At 45.3% G+C, this 17,484-nt stretch overlaps 1 protein-coding gene across 3 annotated transcripts in view; it reads right to left on the bottom strand.

The window, feature by feature from the left end:
* Positions 1–16,832, bottom strand: part of PDPR (pyruvate dehydrogenase phosphatase regulatory subunit) — a 54,492-nt gene extending 37,660 nt beyond the window's left edge. Inside the window, exons 1-3 of one of the 3 annotated variants that reach the window (XM_087419937.1) lie at positions 16,649–16,832; positions 5,984–6,272; positions 4,698–4,831 (exon numbers count right to left, since the gene is read on the bottom strand). In XM_087419937.1, the coding sequence (XP_087276063.1) occupies positions 4,698–4,831; positions 5,984–6,207 (358 nt within the window). In that variant the 5' untranslated portion in view covers positions 6,208–6,272; positions 16,649–16,832. Of the gene's footprint in view, positions 1–4,689; positions 4,832–5,983; positions 6,273–16,258; positions 16,428–16,648 lie in introns of those variants that run through there. The other 2 variants (XM_087419938.1, XM_087419939.1) reach the window with 2 other exon arrangements.
* Positions 16,833–17,484: the final 652 nt, after the last annotated feature.

Here is a 17,484-nt window from a genome sequence, read left to right on the forward strand (position 1 = left end):
TCTGAAATAATTATTACTATGATGGAGGCCAAACGGTGATTTTCTAATTCCATCATCATTCCTTTACATTTATTAGTTGGCATTCCTCAGTAAGGTAGACTTTTCTCTTCTTTCCAATTTATTGTTGGACTTATTTTATCAATATGGACTCCTATTTTACACAGTGGGTTATAATCCATAGCTCCTATTTTCTTGCTCAAATTATCCCAGATTTGACGAGGATGAGTCCGTTCAAACTGGCTCCTCTGTCCTTTGACATGTCTCCATCATTTTGGGAGCACTTCCTTACTTTCTGACACAATAAAAAGTTCCCAGTGCACTACTTTGTACTTTCCCAGCCCCAGCAAGGAATCAGTCACTTCTTCGAGAAGCTCTAAAGCTTCCCATTAGGTGAGAATGTCTTTTGAAGCCAAGATCTGGGCGCTAGGTGTGCTCACGCTATTGTGGTGCCATTGCCTCCGAGCCCTCTCAGCTGACAGCTGGAAATCGTCCCCTTGGGACTTCTCACTCTTCCTAAAATCCACGACTTAATACTGACAACATCTTCAATCCCAATCTCACACCACAGGAGTCATTCTAGTTATCCTCCTTTCCCCATCTGTGACTCTTTCTCCAACTGTGAGAAACCTGGCTCCCTTTATCCTCACTAATTCTAGAAAACGCAGAAAGCAGCACTGTCCATCCCACTGCGAAAAAGAAACTTGCTTATTTGAGGTCAATGTTTGTTCACATTTCTTTTAGTCTTTAGACTGACGGTCCACAGTCAAAGTGTTGTGGTCAAAGTCCCCCAGGTGAGTTCTTTCCCCTGTGGTGTAGTTGTGATTCACGTGAACTGCAGTTGCGTTCCCTTATTTCTGGTAGTATTCCACTGGAGGTTCCTCCTCTTGATGATTTATTTTATATCTGAGTATCCAAAATGTTAACATGGTTCTAAAAGTCAAACTACACAAAGTAAACTGAGAAATATCACTACTCTCTACGGCCCCCCTGCCACACCCTATTCTCCCCCTCACCCTGTGAAGGTATCCACCCTCAGGAGTTTCTGCTTTATCCTTCCTGTATGTATTTCTTTTTTTGCAGAAATAAGTATATACTCGCATATTTTCTTATTCTTATTTCTTACACAAAAGTAGCACACTGTATGTACTTTTTTATACTTTGTTTTTCTCATTTAACAATGTATCCCAGAAATCACTCCATAGCAAGCAGTTCACAGAGAGCTTCCTCATTCTTTTTCCATCTACCCAGTTCTCCTTTGTGTGGATGCACATTTTAGCCAACCAATCTCGTATGCATGGACATTTAAATTTGCAGTCCCTACATTTGCAATTAAATAGTGTTACAATAAGTAATCTTGTGCATGTATATTTTTGTACAAAACATCGTTAAGTGGAAAAAACATGGTATATAATAACATGCTTAATAGAATCTCATTTTGGTTAAAAAAAGTATGCCGGTATACACACACACAAAAAAAGAAGTCTAACAGGGTACAAATAGAGTGATAACCTTTTGGTGGGTATTCTGTGGGGAGAAAAGATTTTCACTTTTTATTTTTTATATTTCTGTATTGTTCACATTTATTATAATGAATACATAACTTACATTTAAAACTTTTTAAAAGTTCCTTTTAACCTACTAAGTAATTTTTAAAAATTGATTTATCACTGACTTGGAAAACTGGCTTAATCTCCCTGCATCTAGCTTCCTTCGTCTGTAAAAGAATGACCTTTCCTTATTATTAGATCAAATAATATATGGAATACTTTCAAAAGATTATTACAACTTTTAGATTATCACATTCATTCACCTGACAAAAGTTATATCACACGCAAATTGAAGCACTCCAGAAACTAATATTTGCACACCCAGGGAAGGAGGACTCTTGGAGTGATCCAGTAATTCTGATTAAAAAGTAGTTAACATACACCTCATGTAAATGAACTATTTTCAGAAGATTAGCAAATAATATCTTATCATTAAATCTAGGTTGTACATATATGTCACTTATCTTTATTTATGACTCAAAAGCAGTCCGCTGAATGAAGTGATCATGGTAGTGCACACCTGTACATTCTGCCAGATAACAGAATTCTCCATCAGGGAAGCCCCTAGGTCATCTTTCACTGCACAACTGGTGAACTATAAAGGGGGTGATAGATTGAGGGTGATGCCCCTACTCTCCCTTGCCTGACTCCTCACTGCCCCACAAGCATCAAGGAGAAGTCAGGCCAAATAAGGGGTTCCAGAGGGTGACCTGGAATGAACGCTAGGCTAAGTTACCTTACAGGAAAGAAGCCTAAGACCCTGATTCCTCTGGAATCCAACCAGCTGAGCAATGCAAGGCTCAGCAAGCACTACTAACTGAACCCAGTGGACTGGGAGTGAGCAGTTCTATCTCTGGGCCCATTATCAAACCCTAGTTAATACCTGACGATTGAGGTACGCTGTTGCCATCAAATTAAATCCAACCAAAAGGGGCTGTTGACTGCCTGTCCTGCCTGTAGCAGGCATCTTCCCTAGTAAAAGCCAGCGACAGTGTAGCATCAGGAACTACTTTTACTATATTCACTCCAGAGCCCCTGCCTCACAAAAGGACGCCTGGCCAAATTCGATGACACCATGGGGAGTCAGGCTTATATACCGAGCAGGGACCAGGGTGAGGCCAGTGAGCGCCTACGGCACCCCATGAAGGAAGCACTCACTCTCAGCATTGTGCCAGTGCAGGGTCGGCCTAGGAGCCATGCTTGCCTCCCCCTAGTCCCGGCCCTGCCTGTGTGGCCAAGAATATACAGCCTCTTCCTTCCCTGCCTCTTTCTAGTTCGTCTTCTGGCATCTCCTCTCTCCACTTCCATGTCTATCAAGTCCTAGTTACCAGACATTCAGTCTTAATTTACAATTTACAAATAAGGTTACGTCTTATGAAAGTATGAATTATACGAAACAGAAATGTTAGAACACCTTACCTTCTGATCAAAATTCAAATCTCACCTCCCCCAATTAAAATTGCGTCATATGTCACATACTTTCTAAGTTGGCTGGCAAAGTAAACTATAAACTGTGCTTGCACGATGATCACATGGCAGAGTCACTTTAGTTGGCAAACAGAAAAAGCTACTATCCCTTTGTCAGGATTGGTCTTGAATTATCTGTGGTTTGAATTATGCAAGGTCTTCAAAAGAGCAACCCTCACATATGCAAGTGTCCTGAATTTCATCACTGGGCCTTGCTGCCCCCTCATGATAATTAGTGTGGTCACCAAACACTTTCATCAGCCATGAGGCTAGGCTCAACTCTGGGCTTCTGGCTAATTCATCACCTGTCTTTCTACCTTGTTATTGTATGGGACCATAGTGTAGATTAGTCTTCCTGTTCTTGGAACAGTTCCTACTTATTCCAGTACTATTTAGCTTATAATTCCCTGTGTCTTTTTCCCCCTGATTACACAGATAAGGAGACGTATAGAGTCATGTGCTACATAACAACGTTTCAGTCAACAGTGAACCACATACATGACGGTGGTCCCAGAAGATTAGTTCCGTATAGCCTAGGTGTGTGGTAGGCTACACCATCCAGGTTTGTGTAAGTACTGTAGGGGAGAAGAAATTTTCCTTTACTCTTCTGGGTTCTGCTGGCTGGTCTAAGAATTAAATTGACACGAGACAGATTAACAGGAGAAAAACAAACAAAAGTTTAATAACGAGTATTCATGGGAGGAACCCAGGAAAACCGAGTAACTTGCCAAAATGGCCAAAGCCCTCAGCTTAAATACCATCCTCAGCTAAAGACAAAAGAAGATGTTGGGGGTGGAGGGAGTCAGGGACCTCAAAGGGAAGGAAGGCAATTCACAGGTAGGTGAAAAGGAGCAAACGTCTGGAAAACAAGTGTTTGTTTGGCCACACAGAAACAGAAGAACACAAAGAGGAGCCCAACAAACAGGCTTTTCTAGGTTCCTCCCTGTCTATCGCCTAGTTCATGTTATGCTAAAGTGCTAGCTCACTTCCTCAGACAGGGTTTTTTTAATCTGAACCCTTTTAGGCAGTTAAGGGCGAGGTAACAAGAAAAACTTTCTGAGTCCTTTGTTTCTTAAAAATAATCAGCCTAAAGTAATCCTCATGTTAAAGAGACACATTTTGGGGTGGCAAATTTTGCTCCCCTTCAGTGCACTCTATGACGTTTGTACAGTGAGGAAATCGCCTAACGACACATTTCTCTGAATGTATCCCCGTTGTTCAAGTGACGCATGACTTATGTTTAAGCTTTTTAGTCAGAAACATCCTCACTAGCAATTGGTGAAGTTCAGTGGGTCAAACCATATTTAACTACCCAGCACCTAAACTTAAGTTCTTCCTCCTCCTCTTCATTTAGGAGCCAAGTGTTGCCACTTACTATACTTCAATGAGTGAAATATACAGGAAATGGCCCAGGAAAACTTCCATATCATAAGAATTATAGCATCTGAAATGGATCTGGGATATTGATTGAATCCCCTCAGTTTATAGACACGAATTTGAAGACACCTCAGCAACCTAAGTGATTTGCCCAAGGTAAAACTCCTGACTAGTGGCAGAGCCTAGACCAAAACTCAAATCTGATTTATCAAATCACCAGGCAAACATGGGGTAGGACCAGACACAGTACTGAGTAAAAGAGTCTGGGGGACAGGCAGACCAGTAAATGGTAGATTACCTGCTTACCTGTTTGGATCCCAGTTTCTTGTTCTAACTGATGGTAGAGTTTGTTTGAATAGTCTGCCATCTTCTGCTCAATGGCCAAGTGCCTGGCAGTACTTAGGATGCCAGCACAAAACCTCGTAGAGCCAGCAGCCAGCCTGCAGGATGGATGCAAAATGCCATTAGGTAGACTCAGATATGTGTGACTGCAACAAGTTCAGGGTTCCTCATCATAGCATTGTTTGTTATATCAAAAGATGGCAACAACCTAAATATCCATTGACATGAGGCCAATTTCAAATTTTGGGGTTCACCTATACAACGGGACACTATACAGCCATAAAAAGGAATGAGAAAGCTTTTATGGACCAATAAGGAACAATCCTAATGAAAAAAGCAAGGTGAGAAGCAGTGCTTAAGGTACGCTACCACTCGTATAAAAAAGAGGAAAAAAAAGTGAATACCTATATTCATATACATACACTGAGCAATACATATTTGCTGATACATGTAGAGGGTATCTGGAACAATACACAAGGACGTTAACTTGCCTCCAGCAAGGTAAACTTGCAGTGAGAGGTCAGGGATGGGAGGGAGACTTTTCCCTGTACAGTCTTCTACAATTTTCAATTCTGAATCATGTAAATGTATCGCCTAGTCAGAAATAAATGCCATTTAAATTGTAAAAATGTTGTCCAATTTGTGGTAGGCAACAGAACATAAAAAGCCTGGAACAAAAAAAGGACATTAGGGTAAAAGTGAAAAAATTCAAATAAAGTAGGACCTTTAGTTAATAATGATCTATCAATATTGGTTCATTAACTGAAACATTAATACTAATGTAAGATGTTAATAATATGTGAAATTGGGTGGGAGGCATACGGGAACTCTGTACTATCTTTGCAATTGTTCTGTAAATCTAAAACTGTTCCAAAACAAGTTAATTAGATGAAAAAGAGGAACAGAAATACAGAAAAGTAGCCAACTTCATTTCGGCTCATAGAGGGAGCTCCTGAGCCAAGGATTTATGTTGCTGTATGACTCCAACAAAGAGAACAAGATAAGATGTGCTGTGAACCTGAAAAAAACACATCCTTTAGATCGGCCACCTCTCTAAAAACCAGAAGACACAAGTGTTAGGCATGGCAAAACAAAGTACAGGAGATTTCACCTTTCTGTGATTCTTCTCATGCGACTTAGCAACGCTGATTAGCTACTGGTGGGACAGTATTACCGAGAGGAGAAGGAATGAGGGAGGCCCATACAATTAGTGCAGCGTGGCCCCAAGCCACATCCAGTTCAATCCTTACCTGCCCTGCTCCAAAAGGACAACATCCTTCCACCCCATCTTAGAGAGGTGATAGGCCACAGATGTGCCCATAATTCCACCACCACAGATGACCACCTGTGCCTGGGCAGGCAGGGCGACAGAATGAGCCTTGGCAGCTGACGCACCACTTCTGGCTGAGGACCACTTCTGCCATCCTCTGCTGGTTCTTTGTCTTGGGACCACCGAAAGCAACCGGTAAAACATCACGTTTGTCAGCTACTGGGAGATGTGCTCTCACTCAGCTAAGAAGGAGATCCCAAGGATTCAAACTGGACAGAGAAAACCAAACATATTTCATTCCATTGTACTCAGTGCATAGGATTAATGAGAAAAGGATGCAACAAAGAACAATAACCATTCATTCAGCAAATATTTCAGGACCTACTGAGTTCCAGACACTTTGCTAGGTGTAGATACAGCATTAAACAACAGTGAGGAGGGCCGTGCCTTTATGCAACTTACATTTGAAAGAGAGAGTGTGTGAGGGTGTGTAAGTGTGTGTGTATGAGGGAGGGGCAGCTAATACACAAATAAAACAAGTAACAAGGCTAATGTGATGGAGTAACTAGCGGCATATTAAAAGAGGATGGTCAGGAACGAAGGTGACATTTGAAGAGACCTGATGGATGAAAAGGAACTGGCTTTATGAGTGTTCCAGACAGAGGAGTGAGCGTGTGCAAAGGCCCTGAAGTGAGACAGACCTTGATGACTCCAAGCACAGAAAGTAGGCCAGCATGCCCACAGCATGATGGCGAGGGGGAGATGATCTAAGACAAAGTGGAGAGGCAGGCACAAACCAGTTATACACAGTCCTTGGATGCCATCAAGAGGAGTGGGGATTTATTCTAAGTGCAAAGGAAAATACTAAAGCAAGGAATGAAATGATCTGATAACGTTTTTCCAAGATCAGTCTGGCTCCATGGTGGAGAGTGGATCGTAGAACGAGAGGAAAAGCAGAGATGAGTTAGGAAGCTATTGCAGTAGTCCAAGGGGGATATCAATGTAGACAAGGATGGCGGCAGTGGACACAGAGAAATGACTGGATTGTTTTGGAAGTAGAAATGATAGAACTTACTTGCCAACAAAGTGGATGTTAAAATGGGAAAAAGGGAGAAATAAGGATGATGGCTAAGTGTCTGGGTTAAGCAACTGGGGCCACATCCTATAGTGTGAAGGATTGGGAAGAGGGAGGCAGGGAAGGAGAGTGTACAGGAGGGAGGGTGTGAGGGGTAAGACTGTGTGTGTGTACAATCAAATGTTCCACACTTAGATGTTAAGTGCGAGATAGCCGTCAGGCACCCACGTGGAAACACCAAGAAGCCACTGGATATACAAGCCTGAAACCTGGGGAAGAGGTTTGGGAGTCATTAGCAGATATACAGTATTTAAAGCCCCAGCATTTCAAGGCACAAGAAGGACTCTGAGGTTCCCCAGCATTTAAGATTGGGAAGAGAAAGAAAGGACTAGGGACAGGACTGAATGCTGTGGCAGACTAGCATAGTGTTCCGATTAAGAAAAGTGGATAAAGACACAGAGAAGGAGTAGTTAATAAGATAGAAAGAAAACTGGGCAGTGAGTGGTGTCACAGAAGCCGGGAGACGAAAGTGTTTCAAGAGTGGTTAACTAAAGAGGGTGCTGAGAGGTGGAGCAAGATGGCCAAGGGTCCACTGGGATTTGACAACACACAGGTCCTTGGTGTCCTCAAGAAGAACATTTTCAGGGGAGCAGTAGGGACGAAATACAGACAAGAGCAAATTGAGGAGTAAGTGAGATGAGGGAGTGGGGACAGCTCCATTACATTTTGCTCTGAAGGGGAGCAGAAAAATGGGACAGAAGCGAGAGAAGAATGTGGGGTAGAGCAAGGTTATTGCTTGCTTTAAAAACGGGAGCTATTAAGAATATTTCACTGCTGGTGGGATGACCCAGTAAAAGGGAAAGAGATGGGAGAGAAAGGAGAAGCAATAACAAAGAATGAGGTCCCAGGGAAGGAAAGAGAGGATCCCAGGCCCAAGTGAAGGATGCATGCCTCCTGTTTCCACAGACAATGTGGTGGAGACTTAAGGTACAAGATGCCTCTTCCTGAAAAGCAGAGGAAGATTAGTCATGTTAGGCTTATCACTTAAACACACAAGTCACAGGCTGTAACCACGCACACATTTCTACAGGACAATAACCATCATAAGTTAGAGAAGGAAAAGAGTATAGGCCACAGCCACCAAGGGAGGGATCACATAGAAAGCAGGACTTAAGCTGAGCCCTGGAGGGGTAAAAGTTGGACAGAGAGAGACGGGAAGCACACATAATAAAGTTACAGACCAAGTCTGACCATCTCTGCTTGTGGATGACAGTAGGGGACCTGGCTTGAAGGCCTCAGTGTCTATGAGTGCCGGGTAGCAGGAACCGAAGGGAGGTGGAGCCAGACCATGAAAGACTCTGGATACTTAGTCTGACTTGGTCCAGTATACCATAATGAATTACTACAGGCTGAATGTGACACAGGCAGGGTTTTAAGAAAATTAACCTAACAGCAAAACAGAGGATTATTCAGGTTTCAAGAAACTGAAGAAAGATCTGCTAGCAGACCACGCAGTCATTGAAGTATAAGAAGATGAGGACTTAAGACAAGAGTGGTGGCATAGAAGTGGACATCAGGGCAGCACATGGCTATAAGCCCACCACCACCTCCACTACCAGCCTCAGGACCCACAATCAGCTCCTCGATCAGCCCAAGTTGTCTAAAGTCAAAGTATTGACACCTGTTCATCAGAGAGGACTCTCAGACCTGTGACCAATGCACTCACAGACTGCATCTCAAGAGCAATCCTATCCAACTGGAGATGATTATTTTGGCCACCTTGTGGTTGCCACCATGCCTTACGTCCTCGGTCCCTGCAGAACTCTGTCTCAAGATAGAAGCTTCTCCACACAGCTAGTCTTCCTGTAATCTCCACATGACCAATTTCTCTCCCCTGACCCAACCTCTCTCTCTGCTTTCCTCCCTCCAAACCTCTCCACTGTGCCCTCTAGAACTTCCTTTCCAAAGCTAAACACCCACCTCTTCGCTAATGTTCTCTCCACCTTCTGTCTCAATGGAAATGTGGCTCTTCTGAGGGAACTGCCGCTGCCACATGACCAGCCCTGTTCCACTGACCTCACCATCAAGAGGTAGGCTCCTCGACATCGTCGTCTCCAAACTACCACCACTTGGTCATGCTTGAAAAACACCCTGTTTCTTTGTGGCTTACACTAGCGGGCACCCCTACCCAGCTCCAGCTACTGCATGTTAAGCCACAGGCAGATCTGTCTACGTTCAGGTTCTAAACCCAATCTTTGACCTCTCCCAATCTTTGACCCCACCTCCTTTCTTCCTTCATCCTAAGAACATAACCTGTCTCTTCTCATTCCCTGAAACTCCACCTATAAACCTACTTGCATCTGCAAGCATCTCTTCCTTCTGTCACAGGGTCAAAAGTCAGTCCCTCCACAAGAGCCCTGGATCCCACTCCTTCCTTCTCCACCTCCATCAACTGTCCTCCCTCTTTCATGTACCTTCAATGTTTCCCCTCCTTCTCCTCAGCATTTTAAGTTCTAAATTATAAAAATTATGGTCTTTGCAAAAACTCAAATACAGGAGGAAATTAAGATTTCGCACCACACAAAGAGAAGCAATACCAGTGTTCAGGATATTTTCCCCCAATTTTTTTTTTGCAGCAATGTCCACTTGTTTGCCACCACCTTTGTCTTAAGTCCTTCTTTTCTTACACCTTAGTGATTGCACAGTCTCCCAGCTGGTTAAGCAAAAATTTACTGTTAACATGTATTTCACAGCCTGCCTTGGCTTTTTCACTTGACAAATAATGTGTAGAATGCTTATATTATGTGTTTTTCACTTTTCCCCCATCCTACCCTCTACCGAACCAGAAGTGGTCAGGCTTCTGCCCAGCCACGCCTCTGACACTCATCTCACCAAGAATGCTAACGTTGCTAATTTCCTAGGATACTTTCTGGGCAGCATCTCATCTGACCTCTCCGCAGCAGATAATACTGCTGATTGCTCCTCCTACTCACACACTCTTTCCTTGTTTTATTTGACACCTACCTCCCTGCTCAAGTCTTTGCTGGCTTCTCTCTGCCCATCCCTTATGTGCTGACGTCCCTCAGGGCTCTCGGAACCAGCTTCTCTTCTCGTTCCACCACTCTCCGGGGTGATCTCCTCTTCTACCATGACTGATGGCCTATCCCACAGCCATCCTAAGCTTGACACCTGCATATCTAGCTGAAGAATGGCCATCTCCACTTGGATTCCCATAGGTCAAACTGAGCACAGCCAAAAGGTAAACGCATTTTCCTCAATCTCAAAATCCGCTCCACTTCCTATGTCCCTCAGTGACACAACATACTAGAATCCTGGGTGTTATCCTGGATTCCTCCCTTTCTCTCATCTCCTCTATCCAGTCCATCAAGGCCTAACAATTCTACATTCTAAATTTCCCTTTGACTGATCTATTTCTATCTCCACTGCCATTACCTGAGTACAGATCACCATCCCTTCTCATTCAGATTACTGCAGAAGTTTCCTAACAGGGCTTCCAGCCTCTAATCTGCACACCATTCTCTCCACATCCCACGATCTTTACACAGGGGCCTGAGCAAGTCTTCTAAAGTGAAAATACTATCACGCCCCTGCTTAAAACCCTTCAGTGACTTTCTAATGCTCTCAGGAAAGTCAAACTCCTTAATATGAAGGGCAAGATCCTTTACGCTCTGGCTCATATCCTATCTCTGGTCTCATTTCTCTTCTTTCCTCTCTTCTCACACTATCATCAAACCAGACAGAACTATAGGCATGTATCATTTTCTTGCACTTCGCTGTATTGTGCTTTGCAGATATTGCATTTTTTACAAATTGAAGGTTTGTGGCAACATCGTGTTGAGCAAGTCTAATGGCGCCGTTTTTCCAACAGCAATTGCTCCCTTCATGTCTCTGTGTCACATTTCGGTAATTCTCGCAATATTTCAAACTTCTTCATATTACTAAATTTGTTATGGTGATCGTGATCTTTGATGTTAGTATTGTAATTGTTTTGGGGCACCATGAACTATGCCCATATAAGACAGCGAACTTAATCAATAAATGTGTGTATGTTCTAACTGCACTACTGCCCAGCCGCTCCCTCGCCTCCCTCCCTCTTCTTGGGCCTCCCTATCTCTGAGACACAAAATATTGAAACTAGGCCAATTAATAACCCTACAATGGCCTTTTGATTTTTCTCTTTTTTTTTTTTTAGTCTTATTTATTTATTTTTTCCCCCAAAGCCACAGTAGATAGTTGTATGTCATAGTTGCACATCCTCCTAGTTGCTGTATATGGATGCGGCCTCAGCACGGCCGGAGAAGCGGTGCATCGGTGCGCGCCCGGGGTTCCGAACCAGGGCCGCCAGCAGCGGAGCACACGCACTTAACCGCTAAGCCAGGGGCTGGCCAATGGCCTTTTGATTTCAAGTGAAAGGAAGAGTTGTACTTTTCTCACTTTAAATCTTTAGTCTCACTTTAAACCTAGAAGTGATTAAGCTTAGTGAGGAAGGGATCTCGAAAGCTGAGACAGGCTAAAAGCTAGGCCTCTTGGACCAAACAGCCAACTTGTGAATGCAAAGGAAAAGTTCTTTAAGGAAATTAAAAGTGCTACTCCAGGGGTCAGCCTGGTGGCTTAGTGGTTAAGTTCACGCACTCTGCTTTGGCGGCCCGGTGTTCGCAGGTTCGGATCCTGGGCGCGGACCTATGCAACCGCTCATCAAGCCATGCTGTGGTGGCATCCCACGCACAAAGTAGAGGAAGGTGGGCACAGATGTTAGCTCAGAGACCGTCTTCCTCAGCAAAAAGAGGAGGACTGGCAATGGATGTTAGCTCAGAGCGAGTCTTCCTCACCAAAAAAAATAAATAAATAAAAGTGCTATCCAGTGAACACACAAATGATAAGAAAGTGAAACAGCCTTATTGCTGATATGGAGAAAGTCTGAGTGGTCTGGATACAAGATCAAACCAGCCACAACATTCCCTTAAGCCAAAGCCTAATCTAGAGCAAGGCTCTAACTCTCTTCAAGTCTATGAAGGCTGAGGGGTGAGGAAGCTGCAGAAGAAAAGTTTGAAGCTAGCAGAAGTTGGTTCAAGATGTTTAAGGAAAGAAGCCATCTCCATAACATAAAAGTGCAAAGTGAAGCAGCAAGTGCTGATGTGGAAGCTACAGCGAGTTATCCAGAAGATCCAGCTAAGATAATTAATGAAGGTGGCTACACTAAACAACAGATTTTCAATGCAGATGAAACAGCCTTACATTGGAAGAAGATGCCATCTAGGACTTGCACAGCTAGAGAGGAGAAGTCAATGCCTGGCTTCAAAGGACAGGCCGACTCTCTTGTTAGGGGCTAATGCAGCTGGTGACTTTAGGCTGAAGCCCATGCTCATTTACCATTCCGAAAATCCTAGGCCCTTAAGAATCATGCTAAATCTACTCTGCCTGTGCTCTATAAATGGAACAACAAAGTCTGGATGACAGCACATCTGTTTGCAACATGGTTTACTGAGTATTCTAAGCCCACTGCTGAGACCTACTGCTCAGAAAAAGATTCCTTTCAAAATATTACTGCTCATTGACAATGCACCTGGTCACCCATGAGCTCTGATGGAGACGTACAAGATTAATGTTATGTTCATGCCTGCTAACACAACATCCATTCTGCAGCCCATGGAACAAGGAGTAATTTAAACTTTCAAGTCTTATTATTTAAAACATTCATTTTGTAAGGCTATAGCTGCCATAGATAGTGATCCTCTGACGGATCTGGGCAAGTAAATTGAAAACCTTCTGGAAAGGATTCACCATTCTAGATGCCATTAAGAACATTCGTGATTCACAGAAAGAGGTCAAAATATCAACATTAACAGGAGTTTAGAAGAAGTTGATTCCAACCCTCATGGATGACTTCGAGAGGTTCAAGACTTCATTGGAGGAAGTAACTGCAAATGTGGTGGAAACAGCAAGAGAACTAGAATTAGAAGTGGAGCCCGAAGATATAACTGAATTGCTGCAATCTCATGATAAAACTTGAACGGATGAGGAGTTGCTTCTTATGGATGGGCAAAGTGGTTTCTTGAGATGGAATCTACTCCTGGTGAAGATGCTGTGAAAACTGCTGAAATGACAACAAAGGATTTATAATACTACATAAATAGCTGATAAAGGAGCGGCAGGGTTTGAGAAGATTGATTCTAATTTTGAAAACGCTATCAAACAGTATCGCATGCTACAGAGAAATCGACATGAAAGGAAGGGTCAATCAATGTGGCAAACTTCACTGTTGTCCTATTTTAAGAAACTGCCACAGCCACCTCAGCCTTCAGCAACCAGCACCCTGATCAGTCAGCAGCCAACAACATGGAGGCAAGACCCTCCACCAGCAAAAAGATTGTGACTCGCTGAAGGCTCACATGATGGTTAGCATTTTTTACCAATAAAGTTATTTTTTAGCTAAAGTAGGTACATTAGCTTTTCAGACATAATGTTATTGCACACTTAGACTACAGTATAGTAAACATAACTTTTATCTGCACTGGGAAACCAAAACATTAGTGTGACTCACTTTATTGCAGTGGTCTGGAACCAAACCTGCAATATCTCCGAGGCATGCCTGCATGCCAGGCATGTTTGTAACTCCTCAAACATGTCAGGCATGAACTCTTCCTCTCACCTCCAGGATTTGTGCATACTGTTCCTTCTAACTGGCATAGGTCCTGCCACCCCTCTCCCCAAATAAAGATAATCCCCTCAGCTCTCAGCCCATGTGACATCTTATCTCACCCCGTCTTCCCCAACACTAGGCTCAACTCGTCCATGTTCTCCCATAACACCCTGCAGTTCTCCCAGCACAGAGCTTACCACGCTGGGTAATGGTGTTTGCCAATCAGGGAAGCAACACAGCAACCCAGCTGAGAATATGCCCTTGAGAGGCAGGCAGATCTAGGTTTGAAAGTCTCCCCTACCTCTCATTAGCGGTATGACTTTGAGCAAGTTACTCAGTCTCTGTGCTTCAGGATCCTCATCTACAACATGGGCTAGAAAAGTACCTCCCATTTTTGCTGCAAACACTAAATCAGATGATACAGGAAAAACACAACAATTGGCACCTAAGAAGCACTCAGTTAAGTGGTAGCTTTAGTCCCCTATTATAATGGAGCTCTCTGAAAGCAGGGACCAATTATAACTTGATCATGGTTTTCCTAGATTCAGCTTAGGCACCTCCGACATACAAAATGATGAACAAATGAGAACAGAGAACAAAGAAGATGGGAAAACATTCAATGATGATTCTGAGATCCAAGGCAGGGCCCCCAGATTAGAGGGGCTATCTAAACAAGCTGAAAGAATTTTATTTATTTATTTATTTTATTTTTTTGTGAGGAAGATCAGCCCTGAGCTAACATCCATGCCAATCCTCCTCTTTTTTGGTTTTTTTTTTTGTGTTTTTTTTGCTGAGGAAGACTGGCCCTGGGCTAACATCTGTGCCCATCTTCCTCCACTTTATATGGGACGCCGCCACAGCATGGCCTGACAAGCGGTGCATCAGTGCGTGCCCCGGATCCGAACCCGTGCTGCCAGCAGGAGAGCGCCACAGACTTAATCATACGCCACGGGGCTGGCCCCTGAAAGAATTTTAAAAAAAGAAAAAGGTAATATTGATACAGGTAGTTACACTGTGCCAGACCTTACGTTATGTATAGAACTGACTTAATCCTCACAACCCTATAAGATGGATATCACATTTTTTACTCTACTCTTGAGAAACCCGAGACACAGAGAAGTGAAGTGACTCCCCCAACATCCTATAATACTGGCGAACAGCAGAGCCAGCATTCAAACCCTGCCAGCCTGGCACTAGAGTCTGCCATTTAATCATTACTCCACGCTACCTTTAAAATAAGACCAGATGAGGAAAGAAAGAAGCTGTGAGCACAGAACCACAAGGCACATCCCCTAGCAGGGAGAAGAAACATAGTAACAGATGAGTTTCAAGACTGAACAAACAATGTTAAACGCCCAGGGTGACAAGAACCAAGAAAAGGATTTTTTACCTTGTATTCATCATGACCTTTAAAAGAGTTAGTGAAGGGCGTGGGGTGGCGGAAAGGATTTAAAGTGGATGCAAACACGGAAAGAAAGGAAGGCACCAGAGTCTATTTGACAGGTATGGCAGCAAAACCAAGGCAAAGCTTGATAGCAAAGGAGGTAAAGTCAATAGAGAAGAAAGTGAAGATGTCAAAGACACAGAAATAAAACGCGTACGCTGGTTTAAAGGAAATTATATTAAAAAAAATTAAATGACTATAATATTCTCTGCTAAGAAGCAGCATTTCTGCTAAACAACCTTAATACTGGGGCCGGTTATGCTCAGACCTGCTTACACAGCAAGAACAAGAGGACAGCTCTAACTCCCTCTGAGTTGTTCCTCTGTATGGTCGCAGCATAGTGTACAAATGGGTTGCTGGTCAGGAGGAAGACTGAGGAGTATGGGCGGGTTAACACAACATTTCCCACACCTGCCTCAGCATAAGAGCCATCTGGGGACCAGCCCTGGTGGCCTAGAGGTTAAGTTCAGCGCCCTCCGTGCCTCCTGGCCCAGCATTGGTTCCCCTCAGCCAACCTACACCACTTGTCTGTCAGTAGCCATGCTGTGATGGCGGCTCACATACAAAATAGAGAAGATTGGCAACAGATGTTAGCTCAGGGCAACTCTTCCTCAGGAAAAAAGAAAAGAGAGAGAGAGAAGGGAGAGAGCCACCTGGGACACTTGCTTAAACACACACACACACACACACACACACACACACACCGGCGCGCTCCCAGGCTCCCTCTCTGGAGAGTCTGATCCTGCAGGTCCAGGGTGCTGTATTTTTCAACAAGTGTACCAAATCAAAGGCAAGTTCAAGAAATGAATACAAATTCCTAGCACTAGAAAACCCTTGCCCCCCACCCCGCGAACATCCCCAGATACATGCTTACGCGCATGGGGGAAACGGACTTGAAGACCCCTGAATCAAACCTGAGTGACATTCACGTCTGTCCCAAGGGATCAAACATTAAGAAGAAAGCTCACTGCCCTAGCCTAGATTTTCCCAGGGCACTTCACTGCCTTATTCTGCAGCCGTCTTAATAGTTAGTAAAGCACAAGCGGACCACACGTTTCCACGCGGGAAATTTCACCTGCAGAGAAGCCTCGTCTGCGCTGCGGGGGTGTGCAAGCCCGAGGCGGGGAGCCGGCAGTGAGGTGACCCCGACCGCCCTGGGCTTCCGAGCTGAGCTGCGGACGCCTGGAAGAGCCGGTGCGAGGCAGCCGAGCTCGGTCCCCGACGCCCGGACCCTCTCCGGCGGACGGGGCACAGCGGCAGAGGCTGAGGTGGATCAGGGGGGCCCCTCCCGGCCCGGGCGGGCAGAGTCTTGGCGCCAGGACGCGCCTTCCCGGGAGGACGAGGCAGAACTGACCGGAAACGAGGGACGGCCGGGGCCACCCCTGAGCGAGACCAAAGCGGACTGAGGGGAGCCTGGGGGTCCCGGCGCGCTAAGGCCCGCGCGGCCCCGCAGCTGTCTCCTTACCTCATGGGCCCGCACGGGCTCCGCGCTCGGGAACACCCCGGCCGAAGCGGGGCCGCAGCCACAACAGTTGCCCGGGACCACGGGGCCCGACAGGGGGACAGGGAAGGGGAAGGGGGGCGGGCCGGAGGGAGGACAAAGTTCCGGGGAAGCGGGAGACCGCGGCGACCTTCCGCGCTTTACGGCCCTGCAGCAAGGGTACGCCAGCGCGTGAACCCACTCGCGCACGCGCGCTCCGTGACGTCATTGCGGTGGCCCCGCCCCTGACACGTGGGCCTTGTTTGGGTCTCGCGAGGCCCCGCCCCTGGGGCCACTTTGCCTCCGCCGAGATAGAGGCGAGCTGGAGGCCTCAGCGTCTGTCAGTGTCGCTGTAGAACTCGGGCCTCCGATCGTGTTGATTTCTGCAAGTGGAACCGGGATGTCGCGGATGCGCGGCAAGCCCGGCTGGAGTGTGGGGAGCGCGGGGGTTCTCTCTACCGTCGAGGCGCCTTGCCAGGTGTGGCCCCACGTGGGTCCGCAGCCCAAAGGCACTCTAGCCAGGGCATTCAAAGGCTTCTTGGACTGACAGTCACTTTGTCTCTTGAAGTCCCTCGTAGCCGAGCGGATCGGAAATGCCGTCTGCTGGCTCGGCCCGACCTGGGAGGCAGGATTAGAGGACCTGAGTTCCTGGCCGGATCTTACTCCTTGCACCTTCCCAGCTTGTCTGGACCCGGAGGAAGAGGAATCTTTCACTCCATCCTCTGAGAATCTCCCATCTACCCCTCCCTGTTTTCTTTCCCTTATAGAACTCAGCACTATCTAAACCATGTAAGTGTTTGCTGACTGCCTTTCCCACTAGT

This window comes from Ceratotherium simum, chromosome 30 (assembly GCF_057802395.1).
Source record: "Ceratotherium simum simum isolate JZ-2026a chromosome 30, ASM5780239v1, whole genome shotgun sequence".
In the NCBI taxonomy this organism is placed as follows: domain Eukaryota; kingdom Metazoa; phylum Chordata; class Mammalia; order Perissodactyla; family Rhinocerotidae; genus Ceratotherium; species Ceratotherium simum.